Genomic DNA, 19473 nt, shown 5'->3' with positions numbered 1-19473 from the left:
GCTATAGGGCCCTGTTGGGAACTCAGAAATGCTTAAAGGGGAAGAGTTATCTTCTATAGATGCTAGGACAGGGTGGCACATACCAGATACTGATCCAATATAGATTGACTGAAATTTTAGGCAATAGTACCAGGAGAAAGATAGATATAAAACAAAAATCCAAAACTGAATTAGCTCTTATCAAACAGAAGTATATACGTTATGAGGCAAAGAAAAGAGCAAAAATTAGGACATATGGAGATACAAACTATGTAGAGAGAAGAAAACTCTCAGCAATAGCAACTAGGTGGGGAAAAGGGAAGGTGGAACATACAATACAGAATATACTTAAATGAAAGACTCACCAACAGGAATTCTAGCAATGGCAACTAAGAGGAGGCTGGTAGATATACCCAGGAGGAGATAACCTAAAGCACTGAACAGAATACACACAAGCAGCGAATAATGTCTTCCTACGACATCACTCCAGCAACCCTGCAAAAATTGGGAAGTTGAAAACTTAAAATACATAGACATATTATTTGCATATATATGTACATATTTATTACCATTCTTGCACTTCCAGCCTAACAAATTCCTATATTGGCCATATCCAAAAATTTGTCTTCTTGTATCTTAATTTCATTAACTCTACCATAGGAGATGGGTGGTGTGATTAATCTTAAGTTTTGTGGATTCATGATGTATCCTTGCATAAATCAGTTTCAACGTTGTTTTTCTCTAATAATGTTGTCATTGTTCTCTTGTTTCTGATCAATGTATCAGTAAATGAACTATTTCTATTTTCCTCTGAAGTTATATATTTTATTAATCCTTACAAATCATAAAATAATATTCCATAACATTCCTATAACATTACTGAATTAGTCATTTCCTAATAGGTGGTCACATCCTTAGTTTTTCTTAGTTCAGGGCCACTACAAAATGAGCTGCTGTAAATATTTTTGTATATATAGGTCTTTTTTCCTTTTTATTTAATCTCTTTGGGATATAGGTTTTGTTTTATATTTATTTATTTTATTAAAGATTTTTATTTTTCAAAACATATGCATGGACAATTCTTCAACATTAGCCCTTGCAAAACCTTGTGTTCCAATTTTCTTCCCCTTCTCCCAGCTTTCCCCTAGATGGCAGGTAGTCCAATATATGTTAAACATGGTAGAAATATGTTAAATCTAATATATGCATACATATTTATATAATTATCATGCTGCACAAGAAAAATCAAATCAAACCAATAAAAAAAAGAAAAGAGAAGCAAAGTAAAATGCAAGCAAATAACAAGAGTGAAAATGCTTTGTTGTGGTCCACACTGAGTTCTCACAGTCCTCTCTCTGGATGTAGATAACTCTTCATTACTGAACAACTGAAACTGGTTTGAATCATCTCATTGTTGAAGAGAACCACATCCATCAGAATTGATCATTGTATAATCTTGTTGTTGCTGTCTATAATGATCTCTTGGTTCTACTCATTTCACTTAGCATCAGTTCATGTAAATCTCTCCAAGCTTCTCTGAAATCATCCTACTGGTTGTTTCTTACAGAACAATAATACTCCATAACATTCATATAACACAGTTTATTTAGCCATTCTCCAATTGATGGGCATCTATTCAGTTTCCAGTTTTTTGCCACTACAAAAAGGGCTGCCACAAACATTTTTGCACATGTGGATCCCTTTCCCTCCTTTAAGATCTCTTTGGGATATAATCCCAGAAGAACACTGCTGGGTCAAAGGATATGCACAGTTTGATAACTTTTTGAGCATAATTCCAAAATGCTCTCCAGAATAGTTGGAGCCATTCATAGTTCCACCAACAATGTATCAGTGATACAGTTTTCTCATCTCCTCTAACATTCGTCATTATCTTTTCCTGTCATCTTAGCCAATCTGACAGGTGTGCAATGATATCTCAAGAGTTGTCTTAATTTTCATTTCTCTGATCAGTAATGATTTGGAGCACTTTTTCACATGATTAGAAATAGTTTAAATATCTTCATCTGAAAATCTGACCATTTATCAATTGGAGAATGACTTGAATTCTTATAAATTTAAATCAATTCTCTACATATTTTAGAAATGAGGCCTTTATCAGAACCTTTGAATATAAAAATGTTTTCCTAGTTTATTACTTCCCTTCTAATCTTGTCTGCAATAGTTTTGTTTGTACAAAAACTTTTTAACTTGATATAATCAAAATTATCAGTTTTGTGATCAATAATGATTTCTAGTTCTTCTTTGGTCACAAATTCCTTCCTCCTCCACAGATCTGAAAGGTAAACTATCCTATGTTCTTCGAACTTGTTTATAATATTGCTTTTTATGTCTAGATCATGGACCCATTTCAACCTTATCTTGGCATGTGGTGTTTTTTAAATTTTTCCAGCAGTTTTTGTCAAATAGTTAATTCTTATCCCAAAGCTGGGGTCTTTGGGTTTGTCAAACACTAGATTACTATAGTTATTGACTATTTTGTCCTGTGAACCTAATCTATTACACGGTTCAATTACTCTATTTCTTAGCCAATACCAAATAATTTTGATGTCCACTGCTTTAAAATATAATTTCAGACCTGGTACAGCAAGACCACTTTCATTTACTTTTTTCTCATTAATTCCCTTGAAATTCTTGACCTTTTGTTATTCCAGATGAATTTTTTTTCCTAGGTCAGTAAAATAATTTCTTGGGAGTTTGATTGGTATAGCACTAAATAAGTAGATTGGTATAGGTAGTATTATCATCCTTATTATATTGGTTCAACCAATCCAAAAACACTTGATATTTTTCCAACTTATTAGATCTGACTTTACTGGTATGGAAAGTGTTTTGTAGTTGTATTCATATAGTTCCTGACTTTCTCTTGGCAGATAGATTCCCAAATATTTTATACTATCGACAGTTATTATTATTATTATTTCTGCGGAGGCAATTTTGCTGAATTGCCCAGGGTCACACAGCCAGAAGGTGTTAAGTGTTTTGAGGCCTGATTTGAACTCAGGTTCTCCTGACTTCAGGGTTGGTGCTCTACCCAATGCACCAACTAGCTGTCCCTATCAAGTTATTTTAAATGGAATTTCTCTTTGTATCTCTTGCTGTTGGATTTTGTTAGCGATGTATAAAAATGCTGATGATTTTTGTGGATTTATTTTATATCTTGCAACTTTGTTAAAGTTGTGGATTATTTCTAATGTTTTTTTAACTGATTCTCTAGGGTTCTCTAAGTATACCATCATATCATCTGCAAAGAGTATTAATTTGTTTTCCTCATTACCTACTCTAATTCCTTTAATCTCTCTTTCTTCTCTTATTGCCAAAGCTAGCATTTCTAATACAATATTGAATAGTAATGGTAATAGTGGGCAACCTTGTTTCACCTCTGATGTTATTGGGAATGGTTCCAGTTTGGGTTTAATGACATAGATGGGTCAAAGGATATGGACAGTTTAGAAACTTTGGAAACATAAATCCAAAGTACTTTCCAGAATGGCTGAACCAATTCACAACTCCACCATTCTAAATAAATGATAATTTAGATATTTATTACCATTGGAAGTTGTGTTGGTATTGTCTTTCTGTATAAAGAAAAAAATCTATTTCTTTTGTGGATGGGGTTATTTCTGTATAAAAAGCACGTCTTTTGTGAACATTTTTTTATATAAAGAAATATATGTTTTTTGTGGACATATTTCTTTCTGTATAAAGATGTACATGTCTTTTGTGGCTGGACAATCTAGGGAAAAGTTTAGGAAAATTCAGATTCAAGACTCTAAGATTTACTTCATCTGTGGGAAAAACTTAATGTTCCTTGTCCTATGGTTTCTTTATCAGTCTTTATTTAAAAAAAAAAATAAATGGGCAGAAGCACTTATTACCAGAGGGAAAAAAAGAGAGGAAAAATATCCAAGAAGGATCATTTTAAATAAAAAGAATAATGTAAAAAGTTGTGACTGAATGATTAGTGAGGCCTGCTCTGATGGGTGCACAAAGCATAATTGATGCTATGAAAAAAAATCTTAATATGGGACAGTAGTTAATACCTTAGAAAAAGATACTATCTTTCTAGTAAAGGTAATATAGTACAATAGAAAAAATGGGGGACTTAGAGGACATTAAAAACCAAGTTCTTACACTTACTGGCTGTGTGACATTAGGCAAGTCACTTCATTCCTGCATGCCTCAGATTTCTTAAATGTAAAATAAAAGGATTAATCTAGATGGCTTTTGAAGTTACTTCAGCCTGAAATACTAGGATCTTTGGCAAGGAAAAAAGTGCGTTCTTACAGAAGTGTATGTAACCTGGCTGAAGAGAGAACTATCTGGCCAAGGAAGGTGAAGATGGACAGGAACCAAATGATCTGCTAAGGAACTGTGAAGCTTCTGAAAGTTAATTAGGAATTTGGTAACATTATGATATTATTGTGAAAGGATGTGAGTTAGAGCAAATGTCATCAGGATATGCCTGTATTACAATAATAACTTCCTTCCTAAAAGTGGTCGTTTTTAGCTACTAATGTAGAGACTACTAACCTATACTTTATAAGGTTGACTTTGCACTCTCATTCAAAGGATATACACTATAAACATAATAGTTAAGACTCAAGATATGTAACAATGAGCAAATTCTTTAACCCCTCAGTAGTCCAGACAAATAAGATTATGAATTTCAGAGAAGTCATTAGCTATCTGCACTATCCAGAGAATTACATCAAGGGGGACACTTCCTATACCAATAAAATTAAAAGCCTAAATTTTATCCAACCCCACTCCAAAAAAAAGTAAGAATAACATATCTTTTACTTTTTTAAAAATGAGCTTCTCACAATTAAAATACTGTTCTGAAAATGTCCATTAATCAATATCCTTTATACTGCAACATATCTAACATATATAGGACTGCTTGCAATCTAGGGGAGGGGGTGGAGGGAGGGAGGGGAAAAATCAGAACAGAAACAAGTGCAAGGGATAATGTTGTAAAAAAAATTACCAGGGTAATTTTTCTGTCAATATAAAGTTATAAAATAAAATAAAATATTAAAAAAAAATAAAAAAATCAATATCCTTTAAGTTATTTGTTGACTTAAAAATTAAACTGGTAATTTCTATGAAAAGAGTAAGCTTAAAAAAATCTCTAATTAAAATTACTGTTGTAGTAGGAAGAACAATGGATTTTAAATCAATAGATCTGGATTCAAGCCCTAGTCATCACACTTACCTTGGGCAAGTTACTAAATTTCTCTGGCCCTCAGTTTCTTCAGGCTGATCTTAAAATTACTCAATTTTAACAGTCTGATTGTAAATACAATTACTAAAAAGGAAGTAATAAAACAAAAGGCTAAATTTGTAGGAAGAACACAAAATGAAGGGGGCAGATTAAAGATGATTTGTTCAGTCATTTTCCATTGTGCCGACTCTCCAGGACTCCATTTGGGGTTTTCTTGGCAAAGATATTGGAATGGTTTGCCACTTCCTTCTCCAGCTCATTTTACAGATAAGAAAACTGAGACAAATGGTTAAGTGACTTGCCTAGGGTCACAAAGCAAGTAAATGTCTGAGGACAGATCTGAACTCAGGAAGATGAGTCTTTCTGGCTCTATCCCCAGCATTCTTATCCATTGTGCCACCTTGCTGTACACTTATATTAAATTGTAGTTCAAATTTTTATCTCATGTTAAAATAAGATATTGAGTGAATCCTCAATGAGAGAATATTCTCCAATTACAAATCTGACACTTAAAAATATGTGTGTGTGTGTGTGTGTGTGAATACTTTCAGAACACTGAGAAATTCCTTATTGAATGAATTTTATAAGTGTACACTTCATTTAAACTCTAATATGTAGAAATTCATATTTATCCACCAGTGAAATTAAATTAGGGGTTATCAAATTTGTTTTATAAAAGGATTAATAAGTATTCTTTGAATGCCAATCTTTCTTGGTGTCTTTACAATAGGATTAGATTTTTAAAATTGATTTATGCAAATTATTTTACAAACATATCTTATTACTTATAGCTGTTCAATAAATCTCTGTCTAGTAGACTGACCACTTTAAATGAACTCAATGGTCAAAAAACTGGTAAGGAACTTCTTACTGAAAATGACTAACCATTTCATTAAACTGACTAGTTATTTGAGCCACATGTGGGCAGAATTCAAAAGATCATGCCTAAAAATCTTACACAAAACTTTGTATCAGAAAAGAATGTTAGAATCAATAAGAATGTTAAAAGTTTAATAGTAGTAATAATATCTTACTAGTGGAAAACTGTAACTATGTATTTTAAAAAAATATTTGCTTTCACATCCTCAAAAAGTAAGATTTGTGATTTAAATGAAAAAGGGATGTTAAAATGATTAAAATGAGAAAGTCTTATCTTCAGACCATATTCCACATCCAGATGTTTAGAATTTCACCTAGCCTTTCTTGAGGGAGATACTGTCCTGCTTTCAGAAAAATAATATCCACTGCTAGTGCCTAAGGATATTGGAGTTTAAGATCCCATTAGAGCCAGGGATGGTTATTTCATTATTTTGCCACATCAGTTGGATTGTCTAAGAATTCAGAATGTGCTTCATGCATGAATAGTTTAAAGTCTTAAGACTTCACTCCCATGGATACTTCCTCAATGATATAGAATGTCTTTTTAGATGATCTTTATCAATTTCAGCTGCTGGCCAATCTTCTGGCAGTCTGTCTTTCTAAATTTAGCTAGGCTGGTCTCCTAAGCTCACTGATACAAACTCTGTCATAGGCCATTACCTGAAGCTTTTCCAGCGGGTATGGAGCTTATGTGCTCTGCTGGGATAGCCTTCAACAACCTCCATCATCAATTTTATTTGCTAAAGTTGCAAAATTATAATAGAAATTCAAAGGTCACCTCTACTATATAATGAAACAGAAGAGAAAAGCTTAGTTATGTATATTTTAGGCACATCTAATTTTTCTTTTCAAATTAATCTAAACTTCCTTTTTCTAGTACTAATCCTTACCTTTTCTCCAATTCCTAAGGAAAACTCAGATTATAAATTATATTTTTCTGTATGTTGATTATCAAAATCATTTTTTGTATCTTTCACTTTCCTTTTACATGTTCATATTTCTCCTGATAGACAGTTTCTGTCCATTTCCCCAGTTTATGAAAAACTTTATCAGGGATGTTAAAATGCAACTCTCTAGTAGAAAAAGTGAACATATCTAAAGCAAGTTGGGAGTGTTAATTTCTGACATAATGAAGACAGCTAGTGGTCATGAGACTAAATAATTTGAAAAGTACTCTTCTAATAATGTGTCCAGTATACTAATCTTGAACATTATTGTTTCTATGGAACTTGGAGATCATAATACACACTTTAATGGATTGGAATGTGAGGGAGATAGCTCCAACTCTGCTTAAACACTTCCTTTAACTGGTTCAACTGGTAACATATCTTCAATGAGCTGATTCACGAGCAAAGGCCTTTTACTAGTTATGTAAAAAGGATCAACCAATCAACCAACAAGTATTTATTAACTGCCTACTATGTATCAGACATTTGATTACTAGGTAAACAAAAGCAAAAATTAACTAGTCTCTCCCCTTAAGGAGATAAAATAAAAATTTTTGAGTTGTTTTTCAATTGGGTCTCTTTGTGACCCCATTTGGGAGCTTCTTGGTAAAGATGCTGGAGTTTTTTGCCATTTCCTTCTTCAGCTCATTTTACAGATGAGGAAACTGAGACAAACAGGATTAAGTTACCTGTCCACATGTAACTGCTGTATCAGTTAAGCTGTGTAACAACACAGCTAAATATCTCAGTATCTGAGTAAATAAGTATCTGAGCTCAGATTTGAACTCTTGAAAAGGAATCTTCTTAGTGCTAGGCCTGGCAATCTATCCTTCAAGACACATAACTGCCCCATGAATTATATTAGAGGAGATCAAATAAATGTGTGTGTATAAATATTCATGTATGTGTATCTATCTAGATTGATATGTGTATGTGTATATATATATAAAGAAACAGAGAAGAGAAAGAAATATATAGCTGGTTTTAAATGCCAAAAAGAACGGCCTTTGCCCAGAGAGAGCCACTAGAATAGAAACCTGCATATAAATATATATGTAATACATAAATGTAGACATACATATATATATATTTATGTTTATGAATACACATATTATATAAATACATGAATATCATAGACATTGGATTAATACTTCAGCCATCATAAGCAAGATTTTGACTCTAAAGATAGTTCAAAGTATTTAATTTGAATCTGAGTCCTAACATTCCAGAAAAATCTGATGGTTTTAAAAATTGATTTAGATGTTTAAAAAGTAACAATTTATATAATACATTAAATTAATCACTTGTCTTTTTTGTGAACATGATTTTTTTTTAAAGTTTCATAAATAGACATTAATTTGGGAAAGGTAGATGGTATAATGAATAGAGCATCAGCCCTGAAATCAGGAGGACCTGAGTTCAAATCCAACCTCGAACACTTAACATTTACTAGCTCTGTGTCCCTCTGTGTCACCTAACTCCAACTGCCTCACTAAAAAAAAAAAAAATTTATAAAAACAACCCCATAAATAGCCATCAAGGTTACTGTACTAATGAACAATTGTCTTTAACTTGTCAAAGGCATACCAATATATTTTAAACATGCAATGGTACAAATAAAGGTCAACTTACCACTATTGTGCTAGAAAAGAGTTGCAGAACACCATAAAGGGATCCTGAAATAAAATATAATAATAGTACATATCAAAGAGGACAGAATTCATCAAAGATGTCTTACTGCCAGAAATCAACAGTAAGCATATGAACACAATTTAAGATAAGCACAAGGAAAAATAGAGGATTCAGATTATGAAAATGGAAAAGTCATGATGTTGGAACAGTGAGATGGAAAAATTTTGACTTACTGAAGAAATGCAACAATTTCTTCCTGAATTTGAAAGAATAAAACATGCTGGACAATATTTAGATTCTTCTACATATATAATTATTTTAGAATTGCTGGGCTATGTACAAAAATCCCTGTCTGAATGAGCAAACTTAAGCAAGATTTTTTTTTTTGGCAGACACTTTTTTTTTCTCATTATGAATTCAAATCATGGCAATGTATGAGGTTCAGAAAAAAAAAAAAAAGAATTTTCTATACTGTCCCAGTAACCATTATTGATACCATCAGCCTCTTTTCCTACTGTAGATATATTCTCCTTAGTAAGATTATTGCTATATTAATCTATTTCATGATTCTGAAATGAAGGACATTTTATTTATTTATTTGGCTAGGAGTAGTGTGTGTAGATGAAGGTGAGGATCTGTATTTGCCTTATGTGTAACTGTGATTTAGACTGTTTGAATTTTGGGAGTTAGACATTTCCAAGACCTAGTTCTCTACATAAAGAGCTATAGAATTGTAAGATAGTATAAAGTGAGGACACAGGGGCTGATAGGGATCTAGAAAAAGAAGAGTTAAGAAAAACTTTCTAAATAGGATAAACCTAATAAATGAATACTCTGTAACAAAGAGACAACATATTGAGGAAACAGACAAGGACAACCAGCTCTAACTACTTCAATCATTTTACATCCCTTCACCCCACTACTACAATCACTCAATGTACATATTTCTGAAAATAACATCTCTATCTTGTCATCTATATTAGATTGTAAAGCCCTATGGTATCTACGCTTTAAATCTATTCAGAGTATTATAAGTTCAGAAATCACAAATATATAACTCTACTTTTCACTAAGGTCAAATCTTGTCTCTGCCCTTTGTTCTATTCTCTCTAGTCTCCTATATAAGATTGCTTCAGCAGTCTTTTCTCCTTTCATCTTTAATCACTGTGACAACATGTCTCTTTTCCAATTTTTTTTAGAAAAATCTCAATTCTACACATTAAAAAGAAAACAATAACAACAAAAAAAAAACCTTGTTCTTCTACTACATGACTATCTCACCTTTCTTCAAACCTTCACTGGTAAACATTTTTTAAAAAATCATTTACACATACAGTGTTCACTTCTCTACCAGTCATTCTTTCTCCTTGAAAAATGGCTTTTACATTCAAATGAGTTACTCATATTACTCTTTAAGATGACCTCTCAATTGCCAGATTTACCATACTGATAACTGCCTGTACGCATTCTCCTTTATTTACTCTATTCCCAGCATTTAATATTATTGACCATTCCCTCTAACTGGAGCTTTCATATTTTAGATTCAGAGATAGGAGGAAGGAGAACCAACAGGATCTCTGATTAATAATCTTAACAAATTATCTCTGAACCTTCTGAGTGTGTGGTTAGATTGAAATAGACTTTTATTCCAAGTCTCAACAATTCTACCTGAATTTCTGTTTCTTTCAGTTTCTACTTCCAGTCTGTTACTACCTACATGCAATAGCTTTTCAACAGGTCTTTCTGCTTCTCCTCTTTCTTTATACTTCTGTCACAATCATCACCATCACCACTAGCACTATGGGCATGAGCACTACCATCACCAGTACCATTCTATGTCTTTTCATGTCACTGCTCAGAAATCATCAGTAGATTTCTATTAATTACTGAATAAAGCTCAAAATCTATGGCCTGGCATTCAAGGGCTTTACCTGTTACCATTTACTACCACACAATTATATGTTTAATAGGACCTCAATAGTATTGTCAAGGACACTTATCAGATGAATAACACTGGTCAAGTAACTTAACTACTTTCTGCTTCAGTTTCTTTGACTATAAAATGGATTGTTGTAAGGAGTAAATGAAATAGTTGTGACAGTATCTGGCATATAGTGAGCATTTAATAAATGCTTGTTCTTTTTAATTACCCAATAACCTTCTTTCTATCAGTGAAATCATAGGTACAATTCCTATCCTTCCCCATATATGTGCCTTAACTCTCCCCTGAACTGAAAAACTGAGGACAGGGATCAAATATCTAAACTTGGTACCTTTTCTAAGGTCTAACAAAATGCTCTACCTACAATACAGTATTTTTTGGGCTGAATTGTTCAGTTGAAGACACAGCTCTACAAACTGCACATACTTAAATATTAGATAAATGAAAAGTTTAGCCACCAAATATAGAACAAATTTACTCCAGGATAATACATCTTTGTGTATGCTCTTTTTGCTAGTTAGCTGATGAGTGGCAATGATTCAGAGCCTACACTTGCTTTTAGTTTACTAACTTAATTCACTTACCTACTACTCCTGCAGTAGTTGGGCTTGCTCCAAGGGATTTGATATGAACACTTAATAAAGGAACTACCATGCTTACACCAAAAAAATCCTAAAAGAAAACACATAAGACTTTCATTAATTAGATGACTGTTATAATCTGAGAGGCTTTGGAATTGTGGATCCTACCCTAGATTTAGTCCCTTCTCTTTTTATTCCATAAACAATAAACACATAGAGTTTCTAAACAAAATGTCCAATTTTCACTTACTCTTTTGAGATTCCACTAGCATCATTCATTAGAATTGTGATTTGTAAGTGACAAATTTACCATGTCCTATAATTCACTTGACCCTTAGCTCCTTTTAGTTTTCTTATTTCACAAACATGCCGCCATCATTCACTGGGAATGTATTTTTAAAAATATTTCAAAAAAGATATTCCATTAGCATATAGTTTATAATAAAAAGTGAAGGGGAATAGAAGCAGAGTCTCCTTGTTTCCACTTATGTCTTTTTTTCTCACAAAAGGAAAACAGTATAAAATAAATGAGGGGATACTAGATTGAACTAGAGTAAAGATGATCCTGTACCCAGAAGTAACCAAGTTTTGCAACTCTTTTAGGCATGAAGTATTAATTTGGAGATTTCAGGAATAAAGTATTCACCTTTAAGAACTATCACCCCATGAAAGACTATGCCAGTTCTATTATTAAATAAGGACATTTACAACCAAACACTCCTTTCTTAGAAGGATATTTAATATTTTAATGAAAAGTCTGTCTACTATACCCTCATGTCATTTCAGACTGACTGTTCCCTTTGTGAGTGGCCAAGTGTAGCATTTGTATGATAAATCTTCTCTACTTTCTTGTTGAAAAATAAAGTCATAACAATTGAAACTGAAGTCTTCTTATTGAATAAAAAATAATTCCCACTTAATTTTGAACCCCAAATAATAATGAACATTAAATAGCATTTTAAAATTTATAAAGCATACCTTCTTTCATTTATTCTTCACAACAATGCTGTAAAATAGTGAAGATAGTTATTGTTATCATTCTATGTAACAGGAACGGAAATTGGATCTCAAAGATGATAAATCACTTACTCAGGGTTAAAGAATCCGGATTAAAGACCTAATAAGTGTCAGAGAGAGGAACCTCTGTTCAAAATATAGCAACACAACCTTAAGCTACACAACATTCTGCCTATGGCAAATGAAGGGACCTGGGTTAATTATTTGGATTAAGAGGACAGCTTTAAGAATGTGTGACCTTGGAAAAGTTTTGGAGGTGGAATTAAGATGGCAGAATGAAGTCAAGAAGTTGCTCAAGCTCTCCCAGCTCAAATGGTATCTGGAAAAGCCAGTGGGAAGATCTTGATCACAGTGGATCAGCAACCCAAATCTGGTTCTGAGTCAATAAAATAGTGGCAAAGCAGATCAGTGAGGCAGCTTCCAATCGCAATGCAGAAGACAAATTGCCAGCCCAGGAAACTAGGCAACAACAGGTAGGATTAGGTGAGGCTACCCCCAGCACTGTGAACAAGACAAAACACAAGAAGCCCCTATGCTCAAAGCCAAGGCTCAAAGCAGCACAAGAAGCTTGGGCTTCAAATGGATGATTCTTGATTGTTGTCCTAGATCCTTTGCCTTCCAGAATATGGTATTCCAGATCATGATCCCAAAACCAATTGGAGATTAAATAATATAATTCAAAAGAATGAGTGGGTCAAATAACAAATCAAAAAAAACTATCAATAATTTCATCAAAGATAATGACAATTCTGAGACAACATACCAAAACTTATGGGATGTAGGTAAAATTTTATGTCCATAAATACTTACATTAAAAAGAAAAAAAGAAAGAGATCATCAATGAATTGGGCATGCAACTAAAATTAGAAAAACAACAAATTAAAACCCTCTCCCCCAAATTAAATATCAAATTGGAAATTCTGAAAATCAAAAGAGAGATTAATAAAATTTAAAGAAAACTTTTAAACTAATAAAAGTAAGAATTGGTTTTATGGGAAAAAAAACCACAACAACAAAATAGATAAATCTTTGGTTAACTTGATTAGAAAAATGAAAAGTAGTTAGTTTACCAGCATCAAACATGAAAAGGGTGATGCAGCTAGGTAGTGCAGTGGATAGTGCCCCAGCCCTGAAGTCAGGAAGACTAGCTGTGTGAACCTGGACAAGTCACTTAATCCGAATTGCCTCAGCAAGCAAACAAACAAACAAAAATGAAAAGGGTGAATTTACCACCAATGAAAAACTAATTAAAGCAATAATTAGGAGATACTTTATCCAACGGTGTGACAATAAATCTAACAATCTAACTGAAATGGAAGAGTATTTACCTCAATATAAATTACCTAGATTAGCCAAAGAGGAAATAAAATACTTGAATCGTCCCATTTTAGAAAAAGAAGTTGAACAAATCATCAATGAACTTGTTAAGGAAAAAAATCTCCAAGATCAGATGGATTTACAAGTGAATTCTATAAACATTTAAAGAACAATTAATTTCAATACTATATAAATTATTAGGAAAAATAGGCAAAGAAGGATTCCTGCCAAATTCCTTTCATGACACACACCAAAGTTTTTGCACACACACACACCAAAAAAACAGTGCAGTCAAGAAACAGAAACATAAAGCTAAAAAACAATTTTTATAGCCAAAGCTTCTTACAAAGACCTTATTTCTAAAATTATATAGAGAAAATTGACTCAAAATTTATAAGAATACATTCCTCAATTAATAAATGGTCAAAGATATGAACAGAGTTTTCAGATGAAGAAATTAAAGCTATCTCTAGTCATATGAAATAAAATGCTCCAAATTACTATTGATTAGAGCAATGCAAATTAAAACAACTCTGAGGTATCATCTCACATCTACAAGACTGACTAAAATAACAGGAAAAGATGATGATAAATGCTGGAGGGAATGGGGGAGAAAATTGAAACACTAATGCTCTGCTGGTGGAGTTGTGAACTGATCTATTTGGAACTATGCCCAACAGGCTATAAAACTATGCACATCATTTGATGCTGCAGTCTACTACTGGGTTTGTAATCTAAAGAAATCATCAGAGGGAAATGGACCCACATATGCAAAAATATCTGTAGCCACTCTTTTTGTGATGCAAAGAATTGGAAAATGTGGGAGATGCCCACAAATTGGGCAATGACTGAATAAGTTATGATATATGAAAGTAATAGAATATTACTGTTCTCTAAAAATTGATGAATAGTCTGATTTTAGAAAAATTTAGAAAGATTTACATGAACTGATGAATGAAGCAAGCAGAACCAGGAAAACATTGTACACAGCAAGAAAATTATGTGATAATCAAATATGATATGATTCAAGACCATTCCAATAATTTTTAAATAAGAAACACCATCTATGGAGACTGAATGTGGATCAATGCATACTATTTCCACTTTTTTTCTTATGGTTTTTCCCTTTTGTTCAGATTTTTCTCTTCCAACATGACTCATATGGAAATATGTAAAAAATGAATGTGCATATATAACTGACACACAGAAGTAAAACTTAGTCCTTAAAGACTGGGATCTTTCCTAACTCATATTATGTTTCTTGGAAAGGAACTCTAGGACAGCACTGATTCCAATAGTTTTAGACAAATAACAATATGCTACATTTGCTACAGGAGAGAAGGAAGGAAGGAAGGAGGGAGGAAGGAAGGAAGAAGAGAGGAAGGGAAGAAGGAAGGGAAGAAAGGAAGGAAGGGAGGAAGGAAGAAGGGAAGCAAGGAAGGGAGGGAGGGAGGAAAGAAAAAAGAATGTGTGATCTTAGATGAGTGAATTATCTCCTCAGACCCTAGAATATTCTTTCTGTTGGGATAATCTACAGGTTGGCAACTTCATCCTTGAACATTAAGAAAATGAATTTAAGGCTGAATTATCCCCAAATTCTTAAATTCCTAATGTGTTATATATTATTCCTAGTGTGGACTTAGACCTATTAACAGACTAAATCTGTCTTTTGCATTGCTGTACATCATTCTTCATTCTGCCAAGAGAGAATCAAACAGAACTAATCTTGTGGTCCTTTAAAACACTCAAAGCCATCTTGATTACCAATATAGCATTCCATAAAAGCACTCCACCCAGCACTAATATTATATTCCATCCCATTTCTTTTTTAACCTAACACTCTTAAATTCCCAAAATTTTATGTGAACATGCTCCAGTGGACTTAAAATGCTATTTGGGTGTTTCAGCAAATAAATTTTCTTAAATATTCAATAATGAAGTATCAATTTATAGATGTTCTGAATTTCTTGCTCTTTGGAAAGAGAACTCAATTTATATTTGGAAACCTTAGTTCAAGCCCTGACTGAATTAATTACTCTGTGATTTTAGGCAAATCAATTAATTCTTTGAGCAACAATTTTGCAGAATGGAGATACATCTTGTGTGATATATCACAATGGTTTGTTTCAAATAAAGTCATTTTCATAAATCAAGCTTATGAACTTGTAATGTGAACTTATGTAAACATGACCTAGTACTACTAATGTACTTTTTGTTCTTTTATTACTCATTAAAACTCAAATTTAACATTTTCAACTCAAACTCAAAATTAAATCATCATAGGGTGCATTATGAATCATATCAATCCTGGTTACATAATGCTGAGGGAACAATATAATATATTACTTATTAATAATGTATTGCTCAGATTAGGAAGAGGCTCAAGTCAGCTCCAATATTTTCAAGATTAAAAAAAAAAGCTGCATTGTAACTACTCCCACTTTTCACCATCCTATCAGAGAGAAAAGCAGATAATCTTATCACAAATCAATTTTTTCTGGGTTAGTAGAAGGGAATAAGGAACTTAAATGAATATACTACAGGAGGAAAGAGAGAAGAATGGAGTCACAACAAAGATGGGAAAAGGAAGAGACCCTAAATAGCAAATTTTCAGACCAGATATGGGATTATCTTCTGGCTATGACATATTCCCCCAAGGATACATAACTTTGTGCTATCAACAAATAGACAGTAATCGGCTTTTTCCTAACCCTCCTCCGGCACTTTCCACAGCAATTTCATGGCATAAAAAGTATAGAAAAGCAGAACCAAAGCTGGCAAAGATCATCCTGAGGAAAACTGTTATCAGCCTTCAGATTTAATCTTCAAATTGCCTACCAGATTTCAAGTAAATGCTTTTAAGACAAGAGCAGTACCTTATCTTTGTTTTAGACACTGCCTTGTGGATATGAGGCACTCAATAAACATTTCTTTAAACAATCAAGTAACTGACCCTTTTTGACCCCTGTAGGGGTTTTCTTGAAAAAAAATAGTGTAATGGTTGTCATTTTCTTCTCTAGTTCATTTTACTTGCCTAGAGTCATACATCTATTAAGTGTTGAGGCAGATTTAAACACAGGAAGATTTCCTAACACTGGGCTTAGTATGAATAGATAAAGAAAAACTTTATGCAGAAAATACCTGAGGTTTGTCTTAGGGAAGAGACAGGAAAGATTAAGGATGCAGTATATTCTACATGGGGGAAGGACAGTGCAAAGACCTGGAAGGATATAGGAATGTCTTCAAATAAGGTACAAAGATAATTGATTGGAATGAGTATTTTACAAGAAAGAGTTCTATCTAATATGGATGCTAGTTGTTTTGGATTTTTTAAACTAAACAAAGAAGTTTGTATTTTAAGACATAGGTTTTTAATGAGACTTTTTTTGGATAACTATTTCAATATAGTTTCCTTTATAATTCTATTTTATATATTCAAAAATGTTATTCTGAGAAAGGATCCAAAGTTCTACCATACTGCTAGAGAGATCTCTGATACAGAAAAAAGGTAAAGATTTTATTGTAAAGGTCATAGGAAGCCACTAGTTTATTGAGCTGGGAAGTCACATGATTATAAACTTAAAAGAAAATTACTGTGGTAGTGATGTAGTGCAGCCTTTGGGAATGATGCAGTAGACACCCCAATAGCAGTAGAGATTCCCAATTCTTTTTCAAAAAACCCCAGGCCACTCTGCTTTGGAAATGATATAGTCACCTTAGGAATGTACATACTGGGAATGCTATGGCATAATCTTGGAGGATGAATGTGAAAGAAAGGAGTTGGGCTGATATCTTTATTCCACTAAATTAACTTCAAAGATGTCTGGTTAGTTATCCAAAAGTCTGGGCTGCTATCTAGCACCTGGACCCAAATAACGAACACTTCTTAGTTTCAAGGTTGAGGTATTTTCTCTTCTCCCTAGAACATACCTTTGCCTGATAATAATCTTTTGTGATAAAAACATCCCCATTACCATGTATTAGCATTCCTAGTTCCTGGATTCCCATCATGTACTTGCTGATTTAGACAAGTTTGCAATCCCCTAACACTCTCCCTAACTTTCTAGACCTTACTCTTGCTTTCCTTCTCCCTCCCTATCTCTGACTTTTAAATAGTATTTCTTTACTCTAAATTCCCACCTAGACCTCCTTGTAAAAGCTTGGAAGCTTTTCATGAAATAAACTGCTCTTTTTGGCTACAGAAAGACCTTTGTGATTTTATTTTCATACTCCAAACTGTTCTCTCAGAATTTTGATCTTCAGTAGCATTTTGTAGAATAGCCTATAGAGCCTTGAGAAGAGAACAATGATATTTTTGCAGTAATCTAGACCTGACAGAGACTTAATAGGGACAAGGGCTGAAGTAGTTCTCTAATACAAACGGGTGACAAGGGAATAGGCAGGAGGCATCTCATGCATGGTCTTCAAAGCATCCTGATTTTTTCTAGGTCAGGGATGGGAAACCTTTTTTCTGCTAAGGGCCATTCAGATATGTATAATATTATTCGTAGGTCACATAAAATTATCAACTTATAGAACTCAAGGAGTGGAAGATTGGAAGATTGTTGTACTAGTTTTCAGTTTATTATACATATAAATATATAAAGATAGATATATAGATTTTTTTTTGTGAAAGTAATCCATGCAAAGCGTTCCCTATGACCTGCCTGGTGGAGTTTCCGTACCAGAAACCATCTCTGCAGGTGTGTTTAATTATGTGGTTTTTATTGTTCAGTCCTGTCAAATTTCTTAATCCATTTGGGATTTTCTTGGGAACGATACTGAAATGGTCTGCCATTTCCTTCTGTAGCTCATTTTACAGAAGAGTAAACTGAAGCAAACAGAGTTAAATGACTTGCTTAGGGTCACACAGCTCGAAAAAGGCTACATTTGAATTCGAGGGTCACACAGCTCGAAAAAGGCCACATTTGAATTCGAGTCTTTTTTACACCAGGCCACCTAGTTAACAGCTGTCAACTCACTTGAGAAACAGTTGTAGTCCTCTCCCCACAAAAGGTATATTAGTATGGTTCAATGCATCACTCCCAGGGCACACCCAGAGACTCCCACCATTCCTGAATCATTAAGTTCTGGGACTTGCTGACCTTAAAGGCAGGTAAGGAGGGACGATGGAAGGGCATGGAGCAGGAGAATGAACTGCGGTGAAATGAAAAGACGTTAGGAGCCCCACATGGCACGCTTTGCTCCCCTCCCCTTTTCCCCAGATTCTGCAGCTGTAGCTGTGTATGCGGATCCCCGCTTCTCCTCCCCTACCCCCGCCTTTAACCCGCCCTTCCCGGGACTCACCAGGAAGCCTACCAGGTAGAGATAACACAAAAATCTGCCAAGCCGGTAGGACTGAGCCGAGGTCCCCGCCTCCTCCCGCTCCTGGTCCTCGGCAGACCGAAGCTCTGCTCTGGGAGCAACCGCCCCCATCCTCCATTCAGAGAGGCGCTCAGCCCCGGATGGGGAAGGAATTGGGGTGTGGGGCTGTGAGGAAGACGATGCTGCAGGAGCTGGAAGACGTCTCAGGTCAGGAAGCGGGTCCAGCTGACTCAGCCCAGCCCCGCCTCTAGCGGAAGACTAGAGGTAGGCGCCTGCGCACTGAACGCCCTCGCGGCATAAAAGCCCCGCCTTCTCACGGAACGAAGCGCTGCGCATCCTAGATCTGATCCTGGTGCCCCGTGGACCTTAGACTAAGCTTACCCTGTACTCTTGCTTGTACAGCTAGATTTCTCTTCTGCTGAATGCACTGCGCTGCCTGCCTCAGGAAGGAAGGAGGAATGTAACAAGCATTTATTAAGCACTTACAATGTGCACTTTCTAATAATCTATATAACACTTTGCAAATAGTATATTATTTTATCTTTAAAACAACCCTAGGAGATAGGTAATGTTATCACCACCTTTTCATAGTTGTGGAAAGTGAGACAG

The 19473-nt window shown here is 34.2% G+C and overlaps 1 protein-coding gene across 2 annotated transcripts in view; it reads right to left on the bottom strand.

Moving 5' to 3' along the window:
* MFSD9 (major facilitator superfamily domain containing 9) overlaps positions 1-19099 on the bottom strand; it is a 36059-nt gene extending 16960 nt beyond the window's left edge. The window contains exons 1-6 of one of the 2 annotated variants that reach the window (XM_051984325.1): positions 18847-18938; positions 18645-18696; positions 12184-12211; positions 11209-11296; positions 8683-8726; positions 345-474 (exon numbers count right to left, since the gene is read on the bottom strand). In XM_051984325.1, the coding sequence (XP_051840285.1) occupies positions 345-474; positions 8683-8726; positions 11209-11278 (244 nt within the window). In that variant the 5' untranslated portion in view covers positions 11279-11296; positions 12184-12211; positions 18645-18696; positions 18847-18938. Of the gene's footprint in view, positions 1-344; positions 475-8682; positions 8727-11208; positions 11297-12183; positions 12212-18644; positions 18697-18846 lie in introns of both variants that reach the window. The other variant, XM_051984324.1, reaches the window with a different exon arrangement.
* Between the last annotated feature and the right edge of the window lie 374 nt (positions 19100-19473).

This window comes from Antechinus flavipes, chromosome 3 (assembly GCF_016432865.1).
Source record: "Antechinus flavipes isolate AdamAnt ecotype Samford, QLD, Australia chromosome 3, AdamAnt_v2, whole genome shotgun sequence".
Lineage (NCBI taxonomy): Eukaryota > Metazoa > Chordata > Mammalia > Dasyuromorphia > Dasyuridae > Antechinus > Antechinus flavipes.
Note: the sequence above shows the minus strand (reverse complement) of the source record. Positions and strands in the feature narration are given on the sequence as shown.